This window comes from Phasianus colchicus, chromosome 1, assembly GCF_987193195.1.
Source record: "Phasianus colchicus chromosome 1, bPhaCol1.hap1.1, whole genome shotgun sequence".
NCBI classification, from domain to species: Eukaryota; Metazoa; Chordata; class Aves; order Galliformes; family Phasianidae; genus Phasianus; species Phasianus colchicus.
This window is the reverse complement of record NC_143436.1, coordinates 22,961,444-22,984,310: the sequence shown is the minus strand read 5'-3', so window position 1 is coordinate 22,984,310 and position 22,867 is coordinate 22,961,444. Positions and strand designations below refer to the sequence as shown.

General features: G+C 39.9%; 2 protein-coding genes across 2 annotated transcripts; one reads left to right on the top strand and one right to left on the bottom strand.

Moving 5' to 3' along the window:
• Positions 1-1,954: 1,954 nt before the first annotated feature.
• On the bottom strand, positions 1,955-7,344 carry NDUFA5 (NADH:ubiquinone oxidoreductase subunit A5). Its single transcript, XM_031615148.2, has 5 exons — positions 7,186-7,344; positions 6,781-6,825; positions 4,586-4,702; positions 3,633-3,698; positions 1,955-2,970 (listed from the first exon to the last, which is right to left on the bottom strand). Exons 1-5 carry the CDS (start codon positions 7,204-7,206, stop codon positions 2,869-2,871), a joined length of 351 nt encoding a protein of 116 aa, XP_031471008.1. The 5' UTR covers positions 7,207-7,344; the 3' UTR covers positions 1,955-2,868.
• Positions 7,345-8,862: 1,518 nt separating this feature from the next.
• ASB15 (ankyrin repeat and SOCS box containing 15) lies at positions 8,863-21,639 on the top strand. The gene is made up of 11 exons (XM_090136953.1): positions 8,863-10,770; positions 11,324-11,560; positions 12,239-12,377; positions 13,934-13,986; positions 14,093-14,224; positions 14,656-14,814; positions 16,933-17,178; positions 17,799-17,970; positions 18,352-18,922; positions 19,476-19,629; positions 21,019-21,639. Exons 3-11 carry the CDS (start codon positions 12,265-12,267, stop codon positions 21,189-21,191), a joined length of 1,773 nt encoding a protein of 590 aa, XP_089993079.1. The 5' UTR covers positions 8,863-10,770; positions 11,324-11,560; positions 12,239-12,264; the 3' UTR covers positions 21,192-21,639.
• The last annotated feature ends 1,228 nt before the right edge of the window (positions 21,640-22,867 follow it).

Here is a 22,867-nt window from a genome sequence, read left to right as displayed (position 1 = left end):
GACACTGTCTCCCACAGTATTCTCCTGCAGAAACTGGCAGCCCGTGGCTTGGACGGGTACATTCTTGGCTGGGTAAGGAACTGGCTGGAGGGCCGGGCCCAGAGAGTGGTGGTGAATGGAGGTAAATCCAGCTGATGACTGGTCACAAGTGGAGTTCCCCAGGGGCCGGTGCTTGGGCCTGTCCTCTTCAATATCTTTATTGATGACCTGCATGAGGGCATTGAGTCCACCCTCAGGAAGTTTGCAGATGACACCAAGTTGGCTGGAAGTGTCGATCTGCCTGGGGGTAGCGAGGCCCTACAGAGGGATCTGGACAGGCTGGATAGCTGGGCTGAAGCCAATGGGATGAGGTTCAACAAGACCAAATGTGGGGTCCTGCACTTTGGCCACAATAACTCCAGACAACGCTACAGGCTTGGGGCAGAGTGGCTGGAAGACCGTGTAAAGGAAATGGACCTGGGGGTATTGATTGATGCTTGGCTGAACATGAGCCAGCAGTGTGCCCAGGTAGCCAAGGTGGCCAATGGCATCCTGGCTTGCATCAGGAACAGTGTTGCTAGCAGGAACAGGGATGTAATTGTTCCCCTGTACTTGGCTCTGGTGAGGCTGCACCTCGAGTACTGTGTCCAGTTTTGGGCCCCTCACTGCAGGAAAGACATTGAGGCCCTGGAGCGTGTTCAAAGAAGGGCAACAAAGCTGGTGAGGGGTCTGCAGCACAGGCCTTATGAGGAGCGGCTGAGGGAGTTGGGATTGTTCAGTCTGGAGAAGAGGAGGCTCAGGGGAGACCTTATTGCTCTCTATAACTACCTGAAGGGAGGTTGCAGTGAGCTGGGGGTCGGCCTCTTCTCTTGTGTAACTAGTGATAGAACTAGAGGGAACAGCTTCAAACTGTGCCAGAGGAGATTTAGGCTGCACGTTAGGAAATACTACTTCTCTTAAAGAGTAGTTAGGCATTGGAATGGGCTGCCCAGGGTGGTGGACAGACCCTAGAGGTGTTAAGGAACATCTGGATGTTGCGTTGTGGGACATGGTTTAATGAGAACTATTGATGATTGGTGGATGGTTGGACGGGGTGATCCTGTGGGTCTTTTCCAACCTTGGTGATTCTATGATTCTGTTTTCAATGCCGGCTATCAAATTTCATCACTAGTGGGACAGTAGGAGACTTCTGCCCTGCAACATAATTCACAAGCTTGTAGGAGAGATAATTCATATAACAAATACAGCTTTAGAAGCAGAGTATGTAATGGAATGAGAGCTCAGCTATCTCTGTCATGAAAGAATAGAAAAAAATTGCTATAGCTGTTACTGCATTTTGCCAGTGTTTCCACCTCAAGAATTACTAGCCAAAATACTTTGTTTTGGGGTCCTCCCCTTCCTTTTAATCACATGAGTTCAGTACCTACTACCTAAAACTGTTTGTCTTCATTTCTCATCTGATATCATTCACGCTCATTCAGGTTTACAATCCTTTAGTATTTCTCACATGGAAATTGTTTGCAAGTCACAGTTAAGTCCTTTTCTATAATGCCACCTAGTGGCTTTATCTTAGAAGAAACCAGCTTTTACTTTTCACAAAGTTGAAATAGCTGTCAAGATCTACCAATGAAGTATAATATTTTCAACTTTTTGAATTGTGGAGAGTTTAAGACTTCTGTGATTTCACCAATAATCAGTGGAAAAAATCCCTCTAAAGTTGCTGTAGAAGTAATTACTCAAGTCCCTGCAAGCAATACATAGTTTATACTGGCTATACCCAGTAGGTTCTCTTCCACTTGCCTAATGCTCTAATACCTTACCTATACTCATATATCTAAGATATAATTAGTCACAGGTAATTAGACAGAGCTAAACTGACAGATCTCAAGTCTGTATACCTATTATAAAGTATGTATGTAACATAATGCACTGGAACTGTCAACCTTTAATAAGCTGCAGATTTTTGTCATACAGCTCATCTTTAAACTTGCATCAACTTTATTAATGGTACTGAGAAACTGTGAGCAAAGACAAACTTGTACATTGTCCCTGGATCTAATCTGTCAAACTTAGATTTCTAAAGTAGTTTTGAGACTGGAGATGTGTGGCTAGGATCTTCTTTCAAGCATTAAGATGGAAAGAGCACACGTCAACAAAAATCCATTATTTTTTCTTAACAGTAATATTCCAGATCTGAATCAGTAATTTACAAATAAACCTATGAAGTACACGCTTATATACAAAACCAAATTCTATACATACAAAATCAGAGCGATATTAAAGTTTTGTTCCATATATATCATGCTAAGTATGGTAAGCTACGTGTAAATCAAGAAACCTGTTCCTGCTACACAGCACCCTCCTGAGCCGGAATTAGTACTTATATGGCCAGTGGAGTCAGCTAGTTTGGGACAGTGATTCAGCTGAAAACTAAAAAACGCTATTTTTGGTAAGCCTGACTTGCATTAATCAGATCCCTACTACTGGTATCTGCATGGTCATACAGACATTGGTACTGGCTTTACAAAGATGGCAAAAACACACAACCATCAATGGGAGAAAAAGGCAGAATCATGCTTTTCTACAACTTTGATTTCGATTTCAAATGAAATACCTGTATCTGCTAATATACAAATACAGATAATAACATTATCATCATGCACAAATAAATACCCTGTTAATCAGCAAATGACAAAAAGAAATAAATCAATGGTTGTAAAGAAGCTGACTATTCTCAAAGCCATTTTTGCAATCTTTAAATTTCTATGTACAGTGAACATTAAGACAAAACATGGTTTTATGAAGTCACTTTTTTAATTTAAAGGTACTGTCAGTAATAGATTATATTTTAACTTTTTTGACTTTCAAGAGATTACACCATTTTCAGTATTATATTGGCCATCTCCACTGGTCAGTAGGAGGTTCTTCAACTAGAGGCTCCCATGGTTTCCACTGTAACATTTTTCTTGCCAGGGAAAGCTCATTTTCAGCCTGTTAATAAAGACCATAAAATAAACAAGTTCTTCAATTCTATACAACTGCAAGAATATTAAACTACCTTCAGTTCAGTTCATCATCTCAGTGATGTGCCACTACCTGTCGTAATTGGGGACAATCTCAAATTTTGTTTAACTATGGTATTTCTTCTCCCCCAAAAGTAGTTGTGTGAATTTAAGATGTGCCAAATCACCCCCAAATGCCTGTAGTTTGTTCACCTACTCATTCCTAATGACTACTTTACGATATGCTCATCCCTGACATTTTCCAGTCTATTTGGATTAACCGCCCATATCATCCTGCCATCTTATGTCCTTTTTTTTGGGTTGATTCAGAATTTGCGAGGTAAGTATGCATGGTATATATATTAGGCATAATACAGTAAAAGTGAATTATCACATTCATTTTTAATATGGTCATCCATTCCCTATATGATGATTCAGACTCTTTTATATACATAGATATATACATATATATAGATTAATACACATACATATATATATATATGTATATGGATATGTATATACACACACGTTTACATGCTGTTTTGCAGCAGAGGAAAAACGTGGAAAAAATGCCCATTTTCTGAACAGCCAAAGAAACACTAAAAATTACTCACTCAACTTACACCTGATCTTAAATTTCCCTCCTTTTACCTGTACAATGACTTCTTCTATTTGACCACCATTCAGTTTGTCCTGTAGTTTCTGCACATCAGTTTCCTGAGTATTCAAACAAATAAAGATTTAGCTTTACTGAAAAGTAGAAAGAATAGACACGTCGTGAAAACATTAATTAGGGCAGATCATACTCCAGCCTTCCTTTAAGTTCTTTACAGAGAGAGTGGTGAGTTCTGGAACAGGCTGCAGAGAGGTTGTGGATGCCCCGTCCCTGGAAGTGTTCAAGGCCAGATGGCAGCCTGGGCCCTGGGCAGCCTGGTCTAGTATTAAATGGGGAGGTTGGTGGCCCTGCATGTGGCAGGGGGGTTGGAGATTCATGATCCTTGAGGTCCCTTCCAACCCTGGCAATTCTGTGATTCTGTTATTCCACAAAACTACTATCTAGTTAGCTGGTCTTTGTCATTTACTTCATTTAAAAAAAAAAAATAAATCCCTCACAGGTTTCTTATTGGAAACCAAACATCAACCTCTCCATGAGAAATACTAAAATAGAGTACTATTTAATGACTTCCTAACAGGCGTTAATAACCAAGGGCTGCAGTATATAACCTTCAAAGAAGATTTTGATATTAAATTTTATAGAGAATGTTATGCAACCTCCTAATAGTTACTTGCTTTCAGATGTCCAAGACAAAGATTGTATTAATGTAACACACTGGTAAGAGGACACAGTTTTTGTGCAAACGTGAAAAACACATACCAGTTTCATCAATCTTAAAAAGTACTTATTCTTCTAATTTTCACAGGCAGTATGATTAAGAAAGCAATTATTTCTGATATACCATCAAAATACTCAAGACTGTGATTATTTCTGAATTGATATTTCAAAGTTATTTATACCCCTGGAAAACAGCGAGTCATTTGAAAACCTTTTTGTCATCTTACAAATCTTTCCATGTGTAACACTCATGAAACAGCACCATACTTACTGTTTGCACCAAATTATATCTCTGATTTACAATCTGTTCTGTGTACTTCCTATACGCCGCATCTTTGGGAATGTTCTGCAGGACAGCAAGGATTTTGGAGTACAGTATTCGCAGGCGCTGAAACAATCACAACATGTGGTTAAAGTTTGCAACCAGAATTATATAATTACTCATCCCACTAAGCCTAACAGCACTCTATGTTTTGTGTTATAGATAGTTAGGGTATTCAAATGTAAGATTAACAAAATGACCGGGCCTGAAACACAGAATTCTGTTTTAGATGGGACTGCGATTTGTCAGAACCAAGAAATTACCACTAGCAGATTGCTTAACTGCAATGTTAAGCATATTTAATGCAGAGCTGAAACAACAAAAACTGCAGGTCTAGTACTAACCATACTTCTCTCAAATCAGGCGAACTCACATTTAAACCAGCTTCTGAAAAATTACCTGAGAAAGATATAAAGAAGCACATAATCTTCCAGAGTGTAACTTGTTTTTTCGTTTGGTGGTGGCATTTAGCACTTCTTCTTATGCTGGTACAAAGTTCTGAGTGATAACCAGATCTAAATAAAGCTAAAACCTCAAACTTCTATTGCTGAATTTAAACATAGTGATGAAGGCCACATGAGGATCATGAACAAATAACACTTTTGTCTCTTTTGCTGGGTAGCTATCTACCCAAAGAAGAATGGATATCCTATAGGAACAATATGCAACTTAACTGGAATACTGCAGTGATAAATACAAAGAAAATACAGAAAATGAAAGGGGGAATGGCACAGAACCTATACTTCTGAGCACGGCACTATTGATTTCTCTGCTCTAGAAACTGAATCACTGGGGAAAAAACAACAAAGTTTATCAACTACACCTAAAAGGTACCTGACAAAGTTGTAAACTACAGTCATTTGTTTATAACAATATTCTTTGCCACAATTGTTGTTTCTTATACTGCTTCTAAATATTGGTAGCATTTCTGAAATAGAACTGTTGCATAGTTGGAATTTCAAAGCAGAGATAAATTAAAGAATTACTCAAGTCCTTTCAAAGCTCATGCCTCCACAATTAAGATGTGGCAAACATACTTTCATTACTGATCCTGGGGAGCAAAAAGCAAGCACCAAATTGCTACACAAATCCCTGACCATTGATTCTGAGAACCACTGAGGTATTGCAGTGCTTGCCATCACAAAGCCCTGAGCCTGCTTTGCAACAAATGGTGCCTATTTAGGTGAAATCAGCCTTCTCCCTTGGTACAGATAGAGATTATTTCAGCTTTTTTTGGAAAATACAGCACAATAGAGTAGGAAAACACCTGTATGCTTCTGAATTCTGCAGGTGCCATGAGCCAGCAGTGTGCCTTGGTGACCAAGAAAGCCAATGGGATCCCGGGGTGTGTTAAAAGGAGTGTGGTCAGCAGGGAGAGGGAGGTGACCCTCCCCCTCTACTCTGCCCTGGTGAGGCCTCACCTGGGGTACTGTGTCCAGTTCTGAGCTCCCCGGTACAAAAAAAAACACGGCCCTCCTGGAAAGAGTCCAGCGGAGGGCCCCAGAGATGATAAAGGGCCTGGGGCGAGCACCTCTCTCATCAGGAAAGGCTGAGCAACCTGGGCCTGTTCAGCCTTGAGAAAAGAAGACTGAGAGGGAATCTGATCAATTTCTATAAACAGGTGAGGTGCAGGAGACAAAGGGATGAGGCCAAACTCTTTTTAGCAGTGTGTGGCAACATGACAAGGGGAAACAACAAATTGAAGCACAGGAAGTTCTGCACAAATGCATGTAAGAAATTTTTCACAGTAAGGGTGATGGAACACTGGCACAAGCTGCCAAGAGAGGCTGTGGATTCTCCTTCTCTGGAGATGTTCAAGACCTACCTGGACACCTACCTGTGTAACCTGGTCTAGGGAGCCTGCTGTGGCAGGGGAATTGCACTACATGATCTCTGGAGGTCCCTTCCAGTCCCTACAATTCTGGGAACCGGATGTTACATTTATGAAGGATTGCATTTAAGAAGTTCTTCACTTTTACTTTGGAGATGGAAGATAAATGACGTGCTGGTTCATAACAGCACTTACGGCAGAAAGGTTCTGAAACCAACATTTACGGCACAGCTGCACTTACACGCACAAACCCTTCACAGAAACGCTCTCACTGACGGCACGCACCACGCTGGGAATAGGACACACAACGTACCTCGTGGGGGTTTTCAGCCACGGCCAATCCCACGAGCCCAGTGGTCTGCACAAAGCACAAAGAACCATTTACTACGCCGAAGCCATCACTCCTACACCGTTCCGCAGCGGTGCGCCGCCCCCGACCCAGCCCTGCCTGTGACACGAGCCGCCCTCCCGCCCGACGCTCGCACGAAGCTGCAGCGCTCCGAGCGCCGCGCTCAGTACAGCCGGCAGCCGCGGCGGCTCTCGGTGCGCTGACCTCGGCACGCCGGGCCCACCGCCACGCACAGGGGCACGCAGCCCTGTTCCCCGCGGCCCTTCTCCCAAGACGCCAGCTCGTCCCCAGCCCTTCGCTCCGGCGTTCCTGTTCCCTCCCAGAAAAGCGACCAGAGCCCAGCTGAAAGCCTCGTAACTCCCCGCTCACCTTCCTCAGCGCTCCCGCCATAGCCGCGCCGCGCTGCACCACCGGGCGCCGCGGGCACCGCCGCCGACTGGGCCGCTAGGCGCATGCGCGACAGAGCGCGGGCGTCTGAGGTCACCAGTTAGAGGACATGGCGAAGGGCGCTGGACTGCGCATGCGCCGCAGTCGCACTCATCCGAGAGCGGAGCCGCGCGGTCCGTAACCGTATGGCTTTGCGCGTGCGCTTGTGCGCTGTGAGCGAAGCGAGGCGGTGCGCGTGTGCGGAGTTGAACGGAGGGAGGTGGGGCTGCGCAGGGGCTGCTGGGTCTGGCGCTTGTGTTACTGTGCTGCCTGCCTGCCTGCCGGCCGGCGGGTCCTGCGGGTTGTGCTTGTGCCTCTGGAGCGACGTGCGGTCCGAGGGCGGGGCCGTGGGGTGGCTGCGCCATAGGAGCGCGCTGCCGCTCGCACTGACGGCGCTTACTTGCCGAATGAATGCGAATCAGCTCCAGAGCTGATTCCAAAGTTTCCTTTGTGAGTCCAACAACTGTATGAAGCCTTAAAGTTTCAAAAGCGTGTTTGGCTGCAGCTGAGAGTGCTCTTCATAGAATCAAGAATGGCCTGGATTGAAAAGGACCTCAAAGATCTCCTAGTCTCAACCCCCCTGCTGTGTGCAGGGTCGCCAGCCACCAGACCAGGCTGCCCAGAGCCACATCCAGCCTGGCCTTGAATGCCTCCAGGGATGGGGCATCCACAGCCTCCTTGGGCAACGTGTTCCAATGTGTCACCACCTTCTGTGTGAAAAACTTCCTCCTAATATCTAACCTAAACCTCCCCTGTCTCAATTTAAAACCATTCCCCCTTGTCTTATCATAATCTACACTCATAAACAGTTGTTACCCCTCCTGTTTATATGCTCCTTTCAAGTACTGAAAAGGCCACAACGAGGTCTCCCAGAGCCTTCTCTTCTCCAAGCTAAACAAGCCCAGTTTATGTGATTCTTGTGTGATTCTTCTCTTTGAAATAAAAATGACTTTGTCTACTAAACATGAGATTTTAGTATAGTGGCTGTCTTTTAATTATGTGTCAACTTCTGTTATTCTTTCATGAAATGCTGCAGTACCAAGGCCTTGGAGAAGTTTCCAGTGTATCAACACTGTTTCCCTACAGCAGACATGTTAAAAGAAATACCACAGTGGTATGTGTGCATTGAGTAATCAGGTCTTAGTAAGGTCAGAAACTTTCTACCTCACAAATACTCATAAAGTTGGGTAAATATTCTGGAATTTGTTTCATAACACAAAGTGTGCATATACCTCCTATGAATTTGCTCCATGGAATTGGTTGGCTAAGAGCTGCAGAATCAAAAGTAAGATTCACTGGAGTAGAATGTGGTAAAGAGGTAATTGTTGAGTTATTGTGTGCGAGGACAAAAGTAAAATACTTTAAAAAATCCACTACATTAAGGAACTTGTGATAGAAGAAGATAAATTGGCAATAAAAAGGCATTTTAAGTTATCAGTGGATGTTGGACAAAATAGTATTAATAACAAACTGAAAAGCAAAACAATGCCATGTGTGTCATATTGATGTGTTAGTTGTGATAGTGCCCTAGTTACATAAAGGAAATGACTCAAGGTGAGCATTTGAAATTTTTATGTTCTTTATAGATATTATAAATCTATATATTTAAAATATTTTTAATGTGTAAGGATATACTCTTGTTCTTATAAGCTGTTAGCCAGCAGTTAAGCAGGACACTGGCACTGTTCATGCCTATTTCTATTGCAGTATATTTTGAAGGCTCACCACACTTGTCTGTATCACACTAGCAGAAATTGCATTTAATATTATTTATCATTACTGAATTACTTTCTTATCTTGCATCCAAAGATTAGGTGCATGTCACACATTGGTTAAATTCACAGTTTCACAGTTCTGTATACATGAATGAGTTATGGGGCACAGAAGAGCAATGGAGTTCTGACATTTTGTTCTATCAGGAATTCTCAGTGTAAAATTTCACTGTGTCAGATAGATATATTAACAACACCTTGGACATTTGTTGTTTCAGCTTGTTTTCCCTCCTTGTGTATTCATTTTGGAAAAGATAGTAACAGATCTGATCAAAACAAAAACAAGACTGAGGTATTGTACCAGTGATATGACTGAGGAAAAAAAATGAGCTGGAGGGAAAAAAAAATAATCCAACTTCTTCCACTTTTTGGGTACAGCTGTTCTTCGTGTTACTCCTGGGTTACTGTGTTTTTATATCACTTCTTCTTGCACTGCAGAATGACAGAATCATAGAATGGTTTGGGTTGGAAAGGACACTTAAGATCATCTAGTTCCAACCCTTGCTATAGGCAGGGACACCTCCCTCTAGACCAGGTTGCTCACAGCCCCATGCAGCCTGGCCTTGAATGCTTCAAGGGAGGGGCATCCACAGCCTCTCTGGGGAGCCTCTTCCAGTATCTCATCACCCTCACACTAAAGAATTTCTTCCTGATATCTAATCTGTATCTACTCTCTTCCAGTGTAAAGCCATTACCCCTCATGCTGTTACTATGTGCCTTTGTAAAAAGTTGATCCCCAACTTTCATGTAGGCCCCTTCAGGTACTGGAAGGCCTCTATAAAGTCTCCCTGTATCCTTCTGTTCTTCAGAAGTGCTCCAGCTCTCTCAGCCTGTCCCCATAGGAGTGGTGCTCCAGCTCTCTGATCATCTTTGTGGCCCTCCTCTGGACTGAAACAAACAGCCCTATGTCCTTCTTGTGCTGGGGCCCCAGAACTGGACACAGTACTCCAGGTTGGTTCTCATGAGAGCAGAGCAGAGATGCAGAATCGCCTTCTTTCTGCTGGTCACACTTCTCTTGATCCAACCCAGGATACAGTTGGCCTTCTGGGCTTCAAGCACACACTGCTGACTCATGTTGAGTCTTCTATCAACTGACATCCCCAAGTCCTTCTCCTCAGGGCTGCTCTCAAGCCATTCTTTGCCTAACCTGTATTATCTGCCTGGGATTGCCCTGACCAAGGTGCAATGCAGGACCTTGCCTTTGTGTTCTGTACTGTGTCTCCTGCTTCTTTGACCAATTTCAAGTTATTGAATCTACACAAGTAAGTGCTGTAACTGACTGTCATCAAATCTATAAAGTTTTGCATCATATCAGCTTCAGATATAGTGATTTTATTTGGCCATATAATTTGTCAGAATTTACAAATCTACAAATAGGTAAATGCTAAACCTACCCAGATTCCTTTTAATTTATGTTAATATGTTACAGGATGTTAATGTTATCCTTGAAGCCAAGTTGGCAATTACTTTATGTTCTTAATGAGAGTTGTTGAACCAATGAGGGCACAGATAATCTTACTATACCATCCAGACCTCATGTTACATTTGATGAGATTTTAGAGAAGTCATGTGTAATACTTTCCTGTGGGTTGAGTCTGCTTGTGTTACAGTTGTACAAGGTCAGACCTTAATTTATCAAGCAACTGCGTATTTAATTTTAGAAATATCACAGGACACATTAGCTTGCAGGTCTCTATTCCTGGCTGTTCAAAATGCAGGCCCCAGACTAACAGTGGCAAGATAATGGGTTGAAAAGGTGAGGCTCTACGTTGTGCTCGCCAATTAGACTAACGGTGAAATCATTTAAAACTGTAATATTTAATAGACTGAGTCCAAATTTAGACTGCTGTTATTTTATTGCTGTGAATAACCTCTTTGCATGCCTAAGGGCCTTCTATTTCTAGAGAGAAAAGCTAGGTTTGTCTGGTTTATTTTAAGGATAAGAAATGAGAATAACATGAACACACGTTACTAGTTGTATGTGTTTAAAAATGATAAGTGCTTATCTATGTGTTTAAAAATGATAAGTTCTTGATATGGTTCTTCCAGGGAAAGTCTCAGAACTCATAATTACCAGGTTGTTCAGGTGTTTTGGAGTAAAAACAATGACTTTAAGATGGCAAAACTTTTTATTGTTTTTTTTTTTTTTTAATTCAAAACAATGGTAAGTAATCCCTTTTTTTTCAGATAGAAATAGAAAAAAATATCAGAAGGGTATCAGATTACTCCAAATGTTATTTAAGTAAAATATTCAATATAAAGCAACTAAAATGTAGAGTAAGCGTTTGTAACTGTTTCTTGTGATCTAGTGTCGGCTTCTAGTTGCTGCCAATACCTGTAGCTGACTGGGAGAAATTTTTGCTGCTGAGCTTTTTAGCCTTTCCACTGCTGCATTGCATAAGAGGGACACTGCTGCTGCTGCTCGGCGTGCTGGCCATGCTGCTATCCTCCTGTGTGATCCCAGTGGAACATCCACGCTTCTGTCGGACCTCGTCACTTTAGCACAGCGTATTACCAGCAGTGATATAGCAAATCAGGCTCTCAAGGCATGTATAGACCTCTAGCTATGTGTCCAGCACTTGTGCTGTGGTGAGCCATTTACATTCTACTTATTCTGCCATGTCAGTCAGTTGCTACCTTACTAAATTTATCATTTTACAATATACTGTTAATTTTTGTGCGATAATTTGAAAATGGCATACACAACAATTTTAAAACACTGCTTACTTAACGCCTTCCTGGCTAAGTCCGTGTTGAAGCAGAGCTCTGGGTTGCCTGTGGCATTATCAGTTCTAGGGATTACAACAAAACAGGGGATAGCTGGCAAAATGGGCATGAGAGTTGTATGATCAGAAAAGAGCTACACGTTTAGATGATGACTAATTTCTTCCCCTAATTGTCTGGAGATAAAGTGGAGGTAGAAAAGCAGTATATATTTTTTTAAAAATAGAAGAATTTTATTGCTGTCCTGCATTTGACTATCCTACAAGCTGTTCTGTGCTTTTAATCCCTCTTGGAATAAGTGAGATTGGATGGTATGATCAATTTACAGGATTAAACCATTTGTGAACATTACTGAACAATGGAAGCTAAACTCAATAAGATGTTATGAAATTAAAATAAATTGATGGAAACAATTTTAGTATTTAAAACAAAAGCAAAAACAACCACCTTAAGTAGTGTACAATCCTAACCAGTATATTTTTGTGTGTATTTCAAAACAGCATATGAATATGATTTGCCATAAAAAATGATGGATGAAAGTGAAGATGTGGTCGAAGATCTGCTCACTGATTATGCCATACAGCTTAGCATTCAGGAATCAAATGCAGCCAAACCACGAATGTCCAGCTTTAGTGACAGGTACTGTAAATTCAGAGGTTATGCCATAATTTTAGTGTTTTGAGATACTGACATTTAGTGCTTGATAATGTCCTTAAAGCAGTTCTTAGTTTGGCTGTTATGCGTTTTGCTCAGTGAAACACTGCCCTGAGAGAATAAACAAAACAGAAATTTGTTAGTGAACTTCTCTGTACTCACTCAATATTCCCCTGTGCTCGGGTATGTAGGTGTACAAGAAAAATGCAAATGAGAAAGCCAAAAGATCCTACAGAAGTGTTCAGCAAGAGTTTAGATCTGACAATAAATTAAACTGATTGAGTCCTTCGATTAGTAAATGCAGGATTCACCTGAGCTGTGTGGGATGATGGAAATCATCTCCCTGGCATCACTTGGGGCTCTGTGCTGGAGGCAAAGCTGAGATCCAGAGCAGGGTTCTGCTCTGCTTTGCCATCTGAAGCAACCCATCTTCTGGAGTTGCAGAGAGGTTAAAGGAGACGGGACTCACTTGGCTAAAGTAATACTTCCTGTAGCTTTTTAGGCCATTCTTGTGAAAAGATACACATGAAACAAAAATGAACTTTTTCTTAGCAGACAGGTTCTTTGGCAGTAATCCCATAAATACATATTGTAGGTTGATCTGTCTTGGGACTGAAAGGGATATCATAGAATCATAGAATGGCCTGGGTTGAAAAGGACCACAATGATCATCTAGTTTCAACCACCCTGCTATGTGCAGGGTTGCCAACCACCAGACCAGGCTGCCCAGAGCCACATTCAACCTAGCCTTGAATGCCTGCAGGGATGGGGCATCCACAACCTCCTTGGGCAACGTGTTCCAGTGTGTCATCACCCAAGATGTAGAATTGTAAGTCTGGGAGCACTGTCAGCCTTAATTTCCTGTGGGATCTCATGAGAATTTGACTCTTGGTCACTGGCGTTTGCAGGAATCTTCCTTTTCACTTGGCTGCTCCTTTATTTTTTATTTTTTCTTTTTAGTCTAATCTAGTTTTTAAGATACTCAATGCACTAGCAGAAACCAGCATTTAACTTCTGTTTTATGGAGGTTTGAATAATACTGTTAAAACAAATGACAGTTGTTTTTCAGGGAGAACGACATGATTGATATAATCAAACTCATTCATTAACAAATATTGACATTCTGATGCCATCATGTTTTCATTCGTTGCTTAAAGTTTCTGAGTCTGAGGAGCTCATTTCTGTACTGTGTGGCAAATACGCCTTTTAAGTCCACACGAGAATTCTTCACCAAATTAAGAGCTTTGTCAGAGCAGTTCACAGCTCCTCCTGAAAACTGCCACACCAGGGGAGGATAGAGGAAAGGACACAAGGCTGCTCAGGAAACCAGTCAGGACCTGCACCTCCCTTGAGAACTTTGGCTACTCTGAAGGTCCTTGGTACAGGTGTAACTTCAGAGATCACAAGGCTAATAGGGACTATAGATGATATATTCAAAGGAAAGTTGGCTCAGATGAGAAGCTCATGAAAAATATTGAATAAATAATTTAATGTACTTACTACTTGATTATATTTTCTATTTTCTGTTCTCTTTTGGATAGTTTTGTGCCACCTAGTGAAGAAAATAGGAAAATTGTAACAGCCATAAAGGAAGGTAAAATCCCTTCTGTCCCTTTGTGAAACTGAGCTCTTCTCATAATATTTTTCAGTTGCATCTCATCTATTGCATCTCATCTCTCTTATCTATTGGATTTCTTAAGGTCAAATATTTGGGCTCCAAGACCTTGTGAAATGGAAATATGCTTTGGATGAAGCTGATGAAAGAGGGTGGTTTCCTCTGCACGAGGCTGCAGCTCAGCCAATTCAGCAAATACTGGAAATTATTTTAGATGGTGAGTAAATGAGGATGTCTCATGGGACAAAGGAAGCAGCAACAAAATACAGAACAAAAAGCCAGACGTGGACAACAACAGGCTAGAACTGATTATTAAAAAAGCAAGAAGAAATCCTCTAGGAAGCATCTTACAGATGTCATTTACATCTCAGGCAAATTTTATTTGGGGGATGTTACATCAATTTACACTAGCAAAGAGCTTGAAGTCTTATTTAATGCTTTGTTCAGAATCCTATAGAATTAACAGAGCTAAAATGAATATTCACTATTCAGTCTGGAAGTACAAGTTAGATTAAGATAAAAGTAATTACAAGCAATTTTCATAAAGATTAAAGACTTAAAGCATTTAAGGACTGCTGGTTTGCACGTGTGCATTGACAGCATTGCGTTTTCATTTAGTTTTATGTTTCTTCTCTTTCTTATTTCTAGCGTCTTATAAAACAATGTGGGAATACAAAACATCTGATGGAGAAACACCGCTAACTTTGGCAGCCAAAGCTGGCTTTGTGGAAAACGTCCGAGCCTTGCTGGAAAAAGGTGTATGGCCCAACACCACAAATGACAAAGGCGAGACTCCACTCCTGATTGGTAACTGCCTCCTTTCCCTGTGCTGCAGCCCATCCACTCCACTAAACTGCCACATCTGCTTCGTCAGACTTGAAAGCTAACCCTGACAAGGGGAATTTAGCTCCGTTTCTGTGAATCCTTATCACTGTGTATAATTCTTACTCACTCCAATACTCTGTTGGGCTGTTTTTCTGGCTGTTGGTAGATGAAGTGAAATGTCCAGCACTTTACTGAAATGTACCCAGTGTTCAATTCAGCAATAATTTTACTTAAGTCATTCCTGAGATGCATTTAAAGATAATTCTGAGAATGTGACCTTTGTTTTGTTTGAGGCATCTTATCTGTGTCTTCAGATGCTGTAAGGCCATTAGCAAGCTGTCCATCTTAAGGTTTAAGTCAGGTACAAGAATAAGCCATTACTTTAACTTGCATGTGCGTTCTGTGGAGGTTGGAGGTTACTGAAGATTTTTATATTTTTTGGATGGTTTCTTCAAGAGTAGAAAGGCATTTTCGATTTCAAAATCTCCCATCTCATCTCCCTTCCTTCTTGCACTGAAAGCAAGCTTCTACTGCATTTCTAAATAACACCTCAATCTCAAAAAAGCTGATTCTTTGGAAGATTTTATGCTATTGGTAGACTTACATGAGCATCGGCATATGTGGGTAGCTTAGCAAATATCAGCTTCTAGTTGCTGTTGAAAGCTAAGTATCTCCATTCTTCTGAAGAGAATAAATCTCCTAAGTGAATACAATTCTTATATATACAGCAGAGTACCATTATACTGCATAATAAACTCAATATATATTACAATTGCCAGTATTAAAATCTTAAGTCCTATGAATTTTTGTTAACTTGATAAGTTAACATTTTAAGGCTCTGAGGTTTTTCTAGTTTTCCTTTGGGATGTCTTGCTTTCCATTGTTTCAGCTCTTTTCAGTAATTTTAAGTCTATAACTTTTAAGCTATTTTCTGTTTTTGTTTTAATGAAACTTGGAAAGAATAACTAGGACAGATGTAAAAAGAATTCCCCTTATAGTGGCAATTTATTTTCCTCTGTACAAATTCCTGAAAATGAGGCTTGCCAGATGTGAACTGTTTATGTGATGCTTTTTGTGTTTTTGTGCCACTTAAAGCTGAGAACGTGGACGTAGATATTGCTGTGCATCACCCATTTTAGCCTTAGTGAAACAGAGAATCAGATGTTTAACACTTAATAGATGATGCTGAGAGCTGAAAATCGCTTAGTTTCCCTTTTTAATTCTAAAACTCTGAAGGCCTCTTCAGTGTAAAGATAAATGCTGAAAAAAAATCTAGTGTGATAATTTTGCAATACTTCCTACTGTGTTCAGTAATGGTTCTCTTCAAAGCAAATTTGAGTAATTATGAAGACTTCTGCTTCGTAAAAACCTTCTTACATGTTTAAAAGGACTTTAACTGAAGTTAAATTTGCTAACCCTGTGATGCTGACTTTTTCCACCTTCCTTGCCAGTCAGAGAAGAGATCTGCTATTCCAAAAGATAGTTCAGATGTGAGATTAGACTCCTGTCTGGGTCACTGTTTTATGTGAATAATTTGCAGATGTAGTTATGTGTGGAAATTTCAAACTTAAAACATCAGAAGGTCAGAATATGGGATGGCAGTCAGTGTTGTTTTGGCTGACAACAACCACTGAGTACATGCTAGGATTAGAGTTACCAGATGACTAAATCACAACTGAGATTTTCAGTGGACATTGTAATGTTGGCATCAATTTTACAAGTCAGGACCATTGTCTAACACTTTATTGTTTTTATTGTTGCTTTTCCTTGTAATTGATTTGATGCTGCTTTTGTCTTCCATATTCCTGATATTTTTTACAGATTAAGATGTTTTAGGCAAAGTACCTGGTAAGGACTGCTTGTTATACACAAAACAGCTTATGAGAGGCATTACCTGTGACTACGAGCTTGAATTTCCCATGCAGCTCACATCATCTTTTATTTACCATTGAATTGGACCCCCAGATTTCTAGGACTGGAATTTCCTTATATCAGTACAGAAGAAAAAAATTCTCTAAACTTACTAGGTATCTTTAAATTTCAAGGCAACATACTTGAAAATGTAATTGTATTTTTTTTTTCTTTTTTAATATCTTCAAGCTGTAAGAAGTGGCTCTTTTGAAATGGTATCAACTCTGATTAAACACAACTGCAGGATCCACCAGCCATGTGTAAAACGTTGGTCTGCAATGCATGAAGCTGCAAAACAGGGACGCAAAGATATTGTTGCTCTTCTTCTGAAGAACGGTGGAAATGTGAATCTTAAGGATGGATATGGAGTAACACCATTAGGTGTTGCTGCTGAATATGGTCACTGCGATGTGCTGGAGCATCTCATTCATAAAGGTATGTAGCCAGGTAAAAAAGAATCGAGCCTCTGCTCTGGCATGCATCCTGCCTGGTTGCTGGGGTGTTTTAGAGTGGTAATGGAAAAGAAGAGAAATAGGAGCAATGAATGATTACATTTAGTTTCTTGGAAAGAAAGGAAGCATATGTGAGCATTCCTACACTTCCATAATCCATGTCAAAGGAATGATAGAGTTGATACCAATCAGTTTCAGTCAAGGAGGGACGTACAGCTACTGTCCTACTTTGCTTTCTTCTATTTGCTCCTGTCGCATTTTCTTCATCCGTTTCATTCCCTTCTACAATGTACAGAATTATATTGGTACTAATTGATGCAATTAACTATTTATTTAAATAGGCCAGAATTTTGAAAATCCTCAGTTATAACCCTTAAGGCCTAAGAAACCCCACTCGAGTGTTTTCATACATCTGGACTTGTATCTATACAAGATTTTTTTTTGCCTTTGAAGGCTAAATTTGTCACAAGAAATGTTTCTTGTTTACGTAAAGTTTTAATATAAATACGTTTAAAAATATGAGGGAGAGTATTCTAGGCTTGTTTTTATGTTGATCTGCAAATCAATTTGGATGTAATTCTATACTCTCTATCCTTCTTCAAGGTGGTGATGTCCAGGCCTTAGCAGATGATGGTTCATCAATACTATTTGAAGCAGCAGGAGGAGGAAATCCAGACTGCATAGCACTTCTTCTGGAATATGGAGGAAGCGGCAATGTGCCCAATAAGGCAGGACTGCTTCCCATACATAAGGCAGCTTATGAGGGTCATTACCTGTGAGTATGAGTTTGAACTTCACATTTTCTTTAAGATATAGTAAGGCTCAGGGTCACACTGTTAAACATGAAAATGTAGAGTCCACCTACATTTCAGAAATGGCTATGTTGCATCAACTTGAATCAACTTCTAAGAGTTATTTTAGCAGAAGCAAAAGAAAATGTAACATAATAAAAAATAAATGTAAAATAAACTGCTTTAGAGCTAAGTGAAAAGCCCTGCAACATCTTAAAAGACAAGTGCCCATCCCGAACAGGTGCTTCTGTGTTAGGATTTTCCTGTGTGAAGTGCCTGCTCGGTAAATTAACATGTAACTGTGTGACGGTCATTTCTTCATGCAGAGGAGTGATGCCTTATTAATTGTCTTCTCTGTTTTTTAGGGTCCTGAAGTATCTCATTCCAGTCACATCCCAAACTGCAATCCAGAAAAGTGGGATAAGCCCTGTTCACTCAGCTGCAGATGGCCAAAATTCACAGTGTCTAGAGCTCCTTATTGAAAATGATTTTGATGTCAATACCATCTTGGATGATCACATTTCAAATAGTTATGATGATGAAAGGAAAACTGCACTCTATTTTGCTGTTTCTAACAATGACATTCTTTGCACTGAAATATTACTGAAAGCTGGTGCAAATCCAAACAAGGATCCTTTAAACTGTCTTCTTGTGGCAGTGAGAGGTGGTAACCACGAAATAGTAAGGCTGCTTCTATCTTATGGAGCAAATGTCAATTGTTACTTTATGATGGTTAATGATACGCATTTTCCCAGTGCCATCCAGTATGCCTTGAATGATGAGGTGATGCTAAGGCTGTTACTGAATCATGGATATAATGTGGAGTTGTGTTTTGATTGTATGCATCAAGATGTCTTCGGAAATTCTTTTGTGTGGTCAACTCCAGAGGAAGAGATTCTCCCAGGGTGGACTTCTTCTGTAATAAGGGATAATCCAGTAAATACATACCTTCCTTCTTTTCGCTTTCTTCTTTCCATTAGCCAGCTTTAAAAATCCCATATTATTGTGCAGAATTAAGCATATACTCGCAAAATCCTTTTAAAACAACCTGAAAAAAATAAAACAGCTATTTTTCGTTTTTGGTTCTGAGATAGGGAAAATTATTTATGTAGAGTGATTTACTTTGGTGCCTTACATTAGAGATTTAGTAAGGAAGATTTAAGAAACTGCAAATCAGGATATTGTTATTTCTGTTCCTGTCCAAACCAATGGAAGGGATGCAATTCCAAAGAGAAATCACTGTTGTAGGAAAGAGTGCTGGAAATTATGTCAACCTTGTAATGGCTGTTTGGCCTTCGAGCCTGTCTGGAGGAATTAAGAGATCACAAAGACTAAGCATGGAAGCAAATGTAAAGTAATTTACATAGGCATCCATTTATGGCTGTTAAAGTTTGTTCCTAATACCTTTTGTAATTGCTTTAAAATGTCTTTTTTTGGCATTCCACTGTGCACATTTTGAAATTATTCTTTGATATGTTTTCTCTTTCAGTTCTGTGACTTTATCACTGTTCCATGGTTGAAACACTTAGCAGGAAAAGTCGTTCGTATTTTTATAGATTACATGGACTGTGTTCCACTATGCACAAAAATTAAGTTTGTTCTAGAAACACAGAAGGAATGGACAGAGATACGTCAGATATTGGGTAAATATCTAACTTCCAATTAATTCCGTTATGTTTTATTATAGGAGTCTTTAATTGCTTTTATCAGGTCATACTAGTTTAAAACTCAGTAGCAATACAAGTGTGTACTAGCTTAAGAGTCAGGTTGTATCTGTCATCCATTTCTCAGATTGAGACAGACCTTTACCTGTTGCCACTGGTCATAGTTAATTGGACTGGAATGTCCTAAGTGTGAATGAACCTGGTGTGCACCTTACCAGTCTCGTAAGGAATGTCAGTGTTGTGTGGGAAGCCTCTTCAGTTATGCAAGACCATTGGGGTACTTCTCATACTCCACATGAAGCATTACAATGCCAATCATTGCACAGCTATGAAACACATTTTTTTATAGAGGAATATTGCTGATACTTCATCTTCTTTTCCTCCCTTGATTTGCCAAGTCTATTAGTCATTCAAGGATTATCATAAGAGCATGTTTCAGATGCTGTTATGTTCAAGATGAGAGATGTTGACAATGAATGTACCATCAGAGTGTACTATCATTTCCTGATTTACAAGATGTACATTTAGAGTTGCCATTTAGTGATTAATATTTCTATGTATGCTTTCTCTTTTGAAGCTCTTCTACCTAGTTTAGATATTTTACTGCGGGTGGCACCAGAAATAGGTTTCATCCACCTTAACTTTAAAAAGTTGGGAAATAGAAGAAAAGCTCTCTTTGCAGAAACTAATTTTATTTGACTGTTGTTTTCAGTTTTTTAATAGAATTTTGTTCAACATCAATTATAAAGGAGCATAACATTTGAATTTTAATCTGGTATTTAATTTTATTTTGATGTTTTATACTGGCATGCAGAGGAAGTTTTTTTATTTAGTTTTAGTGTCATAGGCACATCAAAATAATTTTGTGGTCTTAACTATAACAGGTATGTTGAAAATTGTTGAACTGTTCAGGAAAGTTAAGTCAAACCAAAATCTTCCAGTGATGTAAAGTCTGGTAAGAAGTTTTGGTTTAGATCCAGGCATGGTATGGTCTGATCCCAGTGGCTTATTTCTGCTCTATTGAGCAGAAATGGAAGTGCCAGGTCATTTGCACAGCTGGTTTCAACCTGCAATTTTTTTCAATATACACATAGAGAAAGGAGAGATCATTTATCAGCTACCATTGATTACGTTAAATAATGTCCAGCTCTGGTGACACAGCACAGTGTGCATATTTCTAAAAAGGAGGAATGTAGTGTGAGGAGAAATCCAAAAGTTTGATTAATATCAACAGCATGTAACATCACATATTCAGAAGTGGCAAAATTATGCCCCAAGGTAGATTTTGATATTAATTTTATTAGGGCAGTCAGTCATTGTTAATGACATTGTTTTTTTCCACTATTTCTCTCTCACTATTATTTTTAGATAATCCTCGCCCATTGAAACATCTGTGTCGCCTGAAGATACGTAAACTCATGGGGTTGTGGAGACTGCAGAAACTGTCATCCATGAAGAAGTTTCCACTTCCACCAGTTCTCCAGAACTACATCCTATATAAAGAATATGATCTGTATGGAAAAGAGATACATTTAGAATAGTTTTTAATAATAACTGTGCACTATTTGTAATTTCTTTTCTATTTTTTACTGTCTGAAGATTTGCTTGATTCTATGATTCTATGTTTTATATATGTTTACAACATTCTGCTATGTATTGTAATTAGTTCTTTCATGGGCACAAATTTTTCTTCAAACAAAGAGTATGTTTTAACACAAGATTGTACTACTCAAATCTAAAGGCTAAAATCACAATAAGGACAGTATAATAATTATGTAGAAAAGAATCACTCTAAATGGGAATGTAGATGAATAAAAGACAAAAGATAGACTTCCCAATGAGGATGTTAAATGCACGCTCATCTTAGCTTGTGGCATGAGTTTATCTAGAAAAGAGAAGAAATGCCTAATTTAACTTGGTAAGGAAAATTAAACCTCTAAATGCAGTTCCCTGGCATGTAATTGGCAGGAAATACAGCATATTTTGTATTTGGAAAATCATTATTCTATTATGAATTTCTCCAAACATTTCAAAGAGTCTTTTTAGCTATTTTTTACCAGTGTTCCCAGGTACATCTACTCCTCAGCACAGTGTGTAGAAAGTTTTAATGCCCCACAAAGATTGAGGTCAGGCTTCTTTAAAAAAAGAGTAGCTTTTGACCGGCAAACCAAGCAGGAAATCAAGTAGCTTTCCCCCTTAGTTGAGAAATGGTACAGTATCATAATTTAATCATGATTCCTACAGAGTTTTGTCAGTTCATTTCTCATTTCTCAACCAGACTGAACAAGACCCTTAGTCACATACTGTGGTATACTTGGCAGCATGTTTCTGTGCATGCCCAGAATAAAACACATCTGATTAAATATCCTTTATATTATTCCATTAAAAGTGGATTGCACTTATCCTTTTGCTACATACACACACACACATTCATACAAGATCAGCCGAAACATCCTTCTGCTCCATTCCTTAGGCTGGCATTCCACTCTCCAGAGTGCATGTGCTTGGCATATATAACCTAACACCTCAGTCAGAATTGTGAATTCCACTTCCAAAAGTATCAGTCATTTGTGGGTCTGTCCTTTCTCACAATATATTTACAGGATAAAATGGAAGAAGTGAAGATTATTGGTCAAGGACACAAAGAGTGTTTTGAAAGAAGGCTTAGTTGTTGCTTTTGCTCTCACTAGAGCTAATACTCATCTGTGTTTCCAAGACACATCCTCTGTTGCTTTGCCAGACATTTTTTCTAGGATAAAGAGAAAGAATTTGGTGATTTGTACAAAATCTCTAGGTATCTGGCAGACATGCTGGGCCACGGCCACCAGAATGTCCCAGGTGATGGATGGCTCCACACATGGCCTGAGGCCGAGTGCACAATGGAACCAACATGGCAGTCCGCAGGCAAGGCGCCCCAGGCCAACTCATCTTGGGCACACCAATCTATGAGCTGGTTTCACTGTGTGGGGATTTCTAAAGAGAAATATGGGCTTAGTAATGCTTAAATAGTGGTAGTTTCTGTGAATCCAGTAACCACAACATGCGGATCTGAACAGTCACATATTTGATACTGTACACTGCAACCTGTGAAGGAAACATGATCAAATGGGCTTTAGATAGGAGGCTTAAAACCCCTTCTGTGGCTAGAGCCAAATTCCATTAGTAATTCTAGTTCACAGACCAAGGTTTATATTTAGGGCTCTATACACGCCTCAGG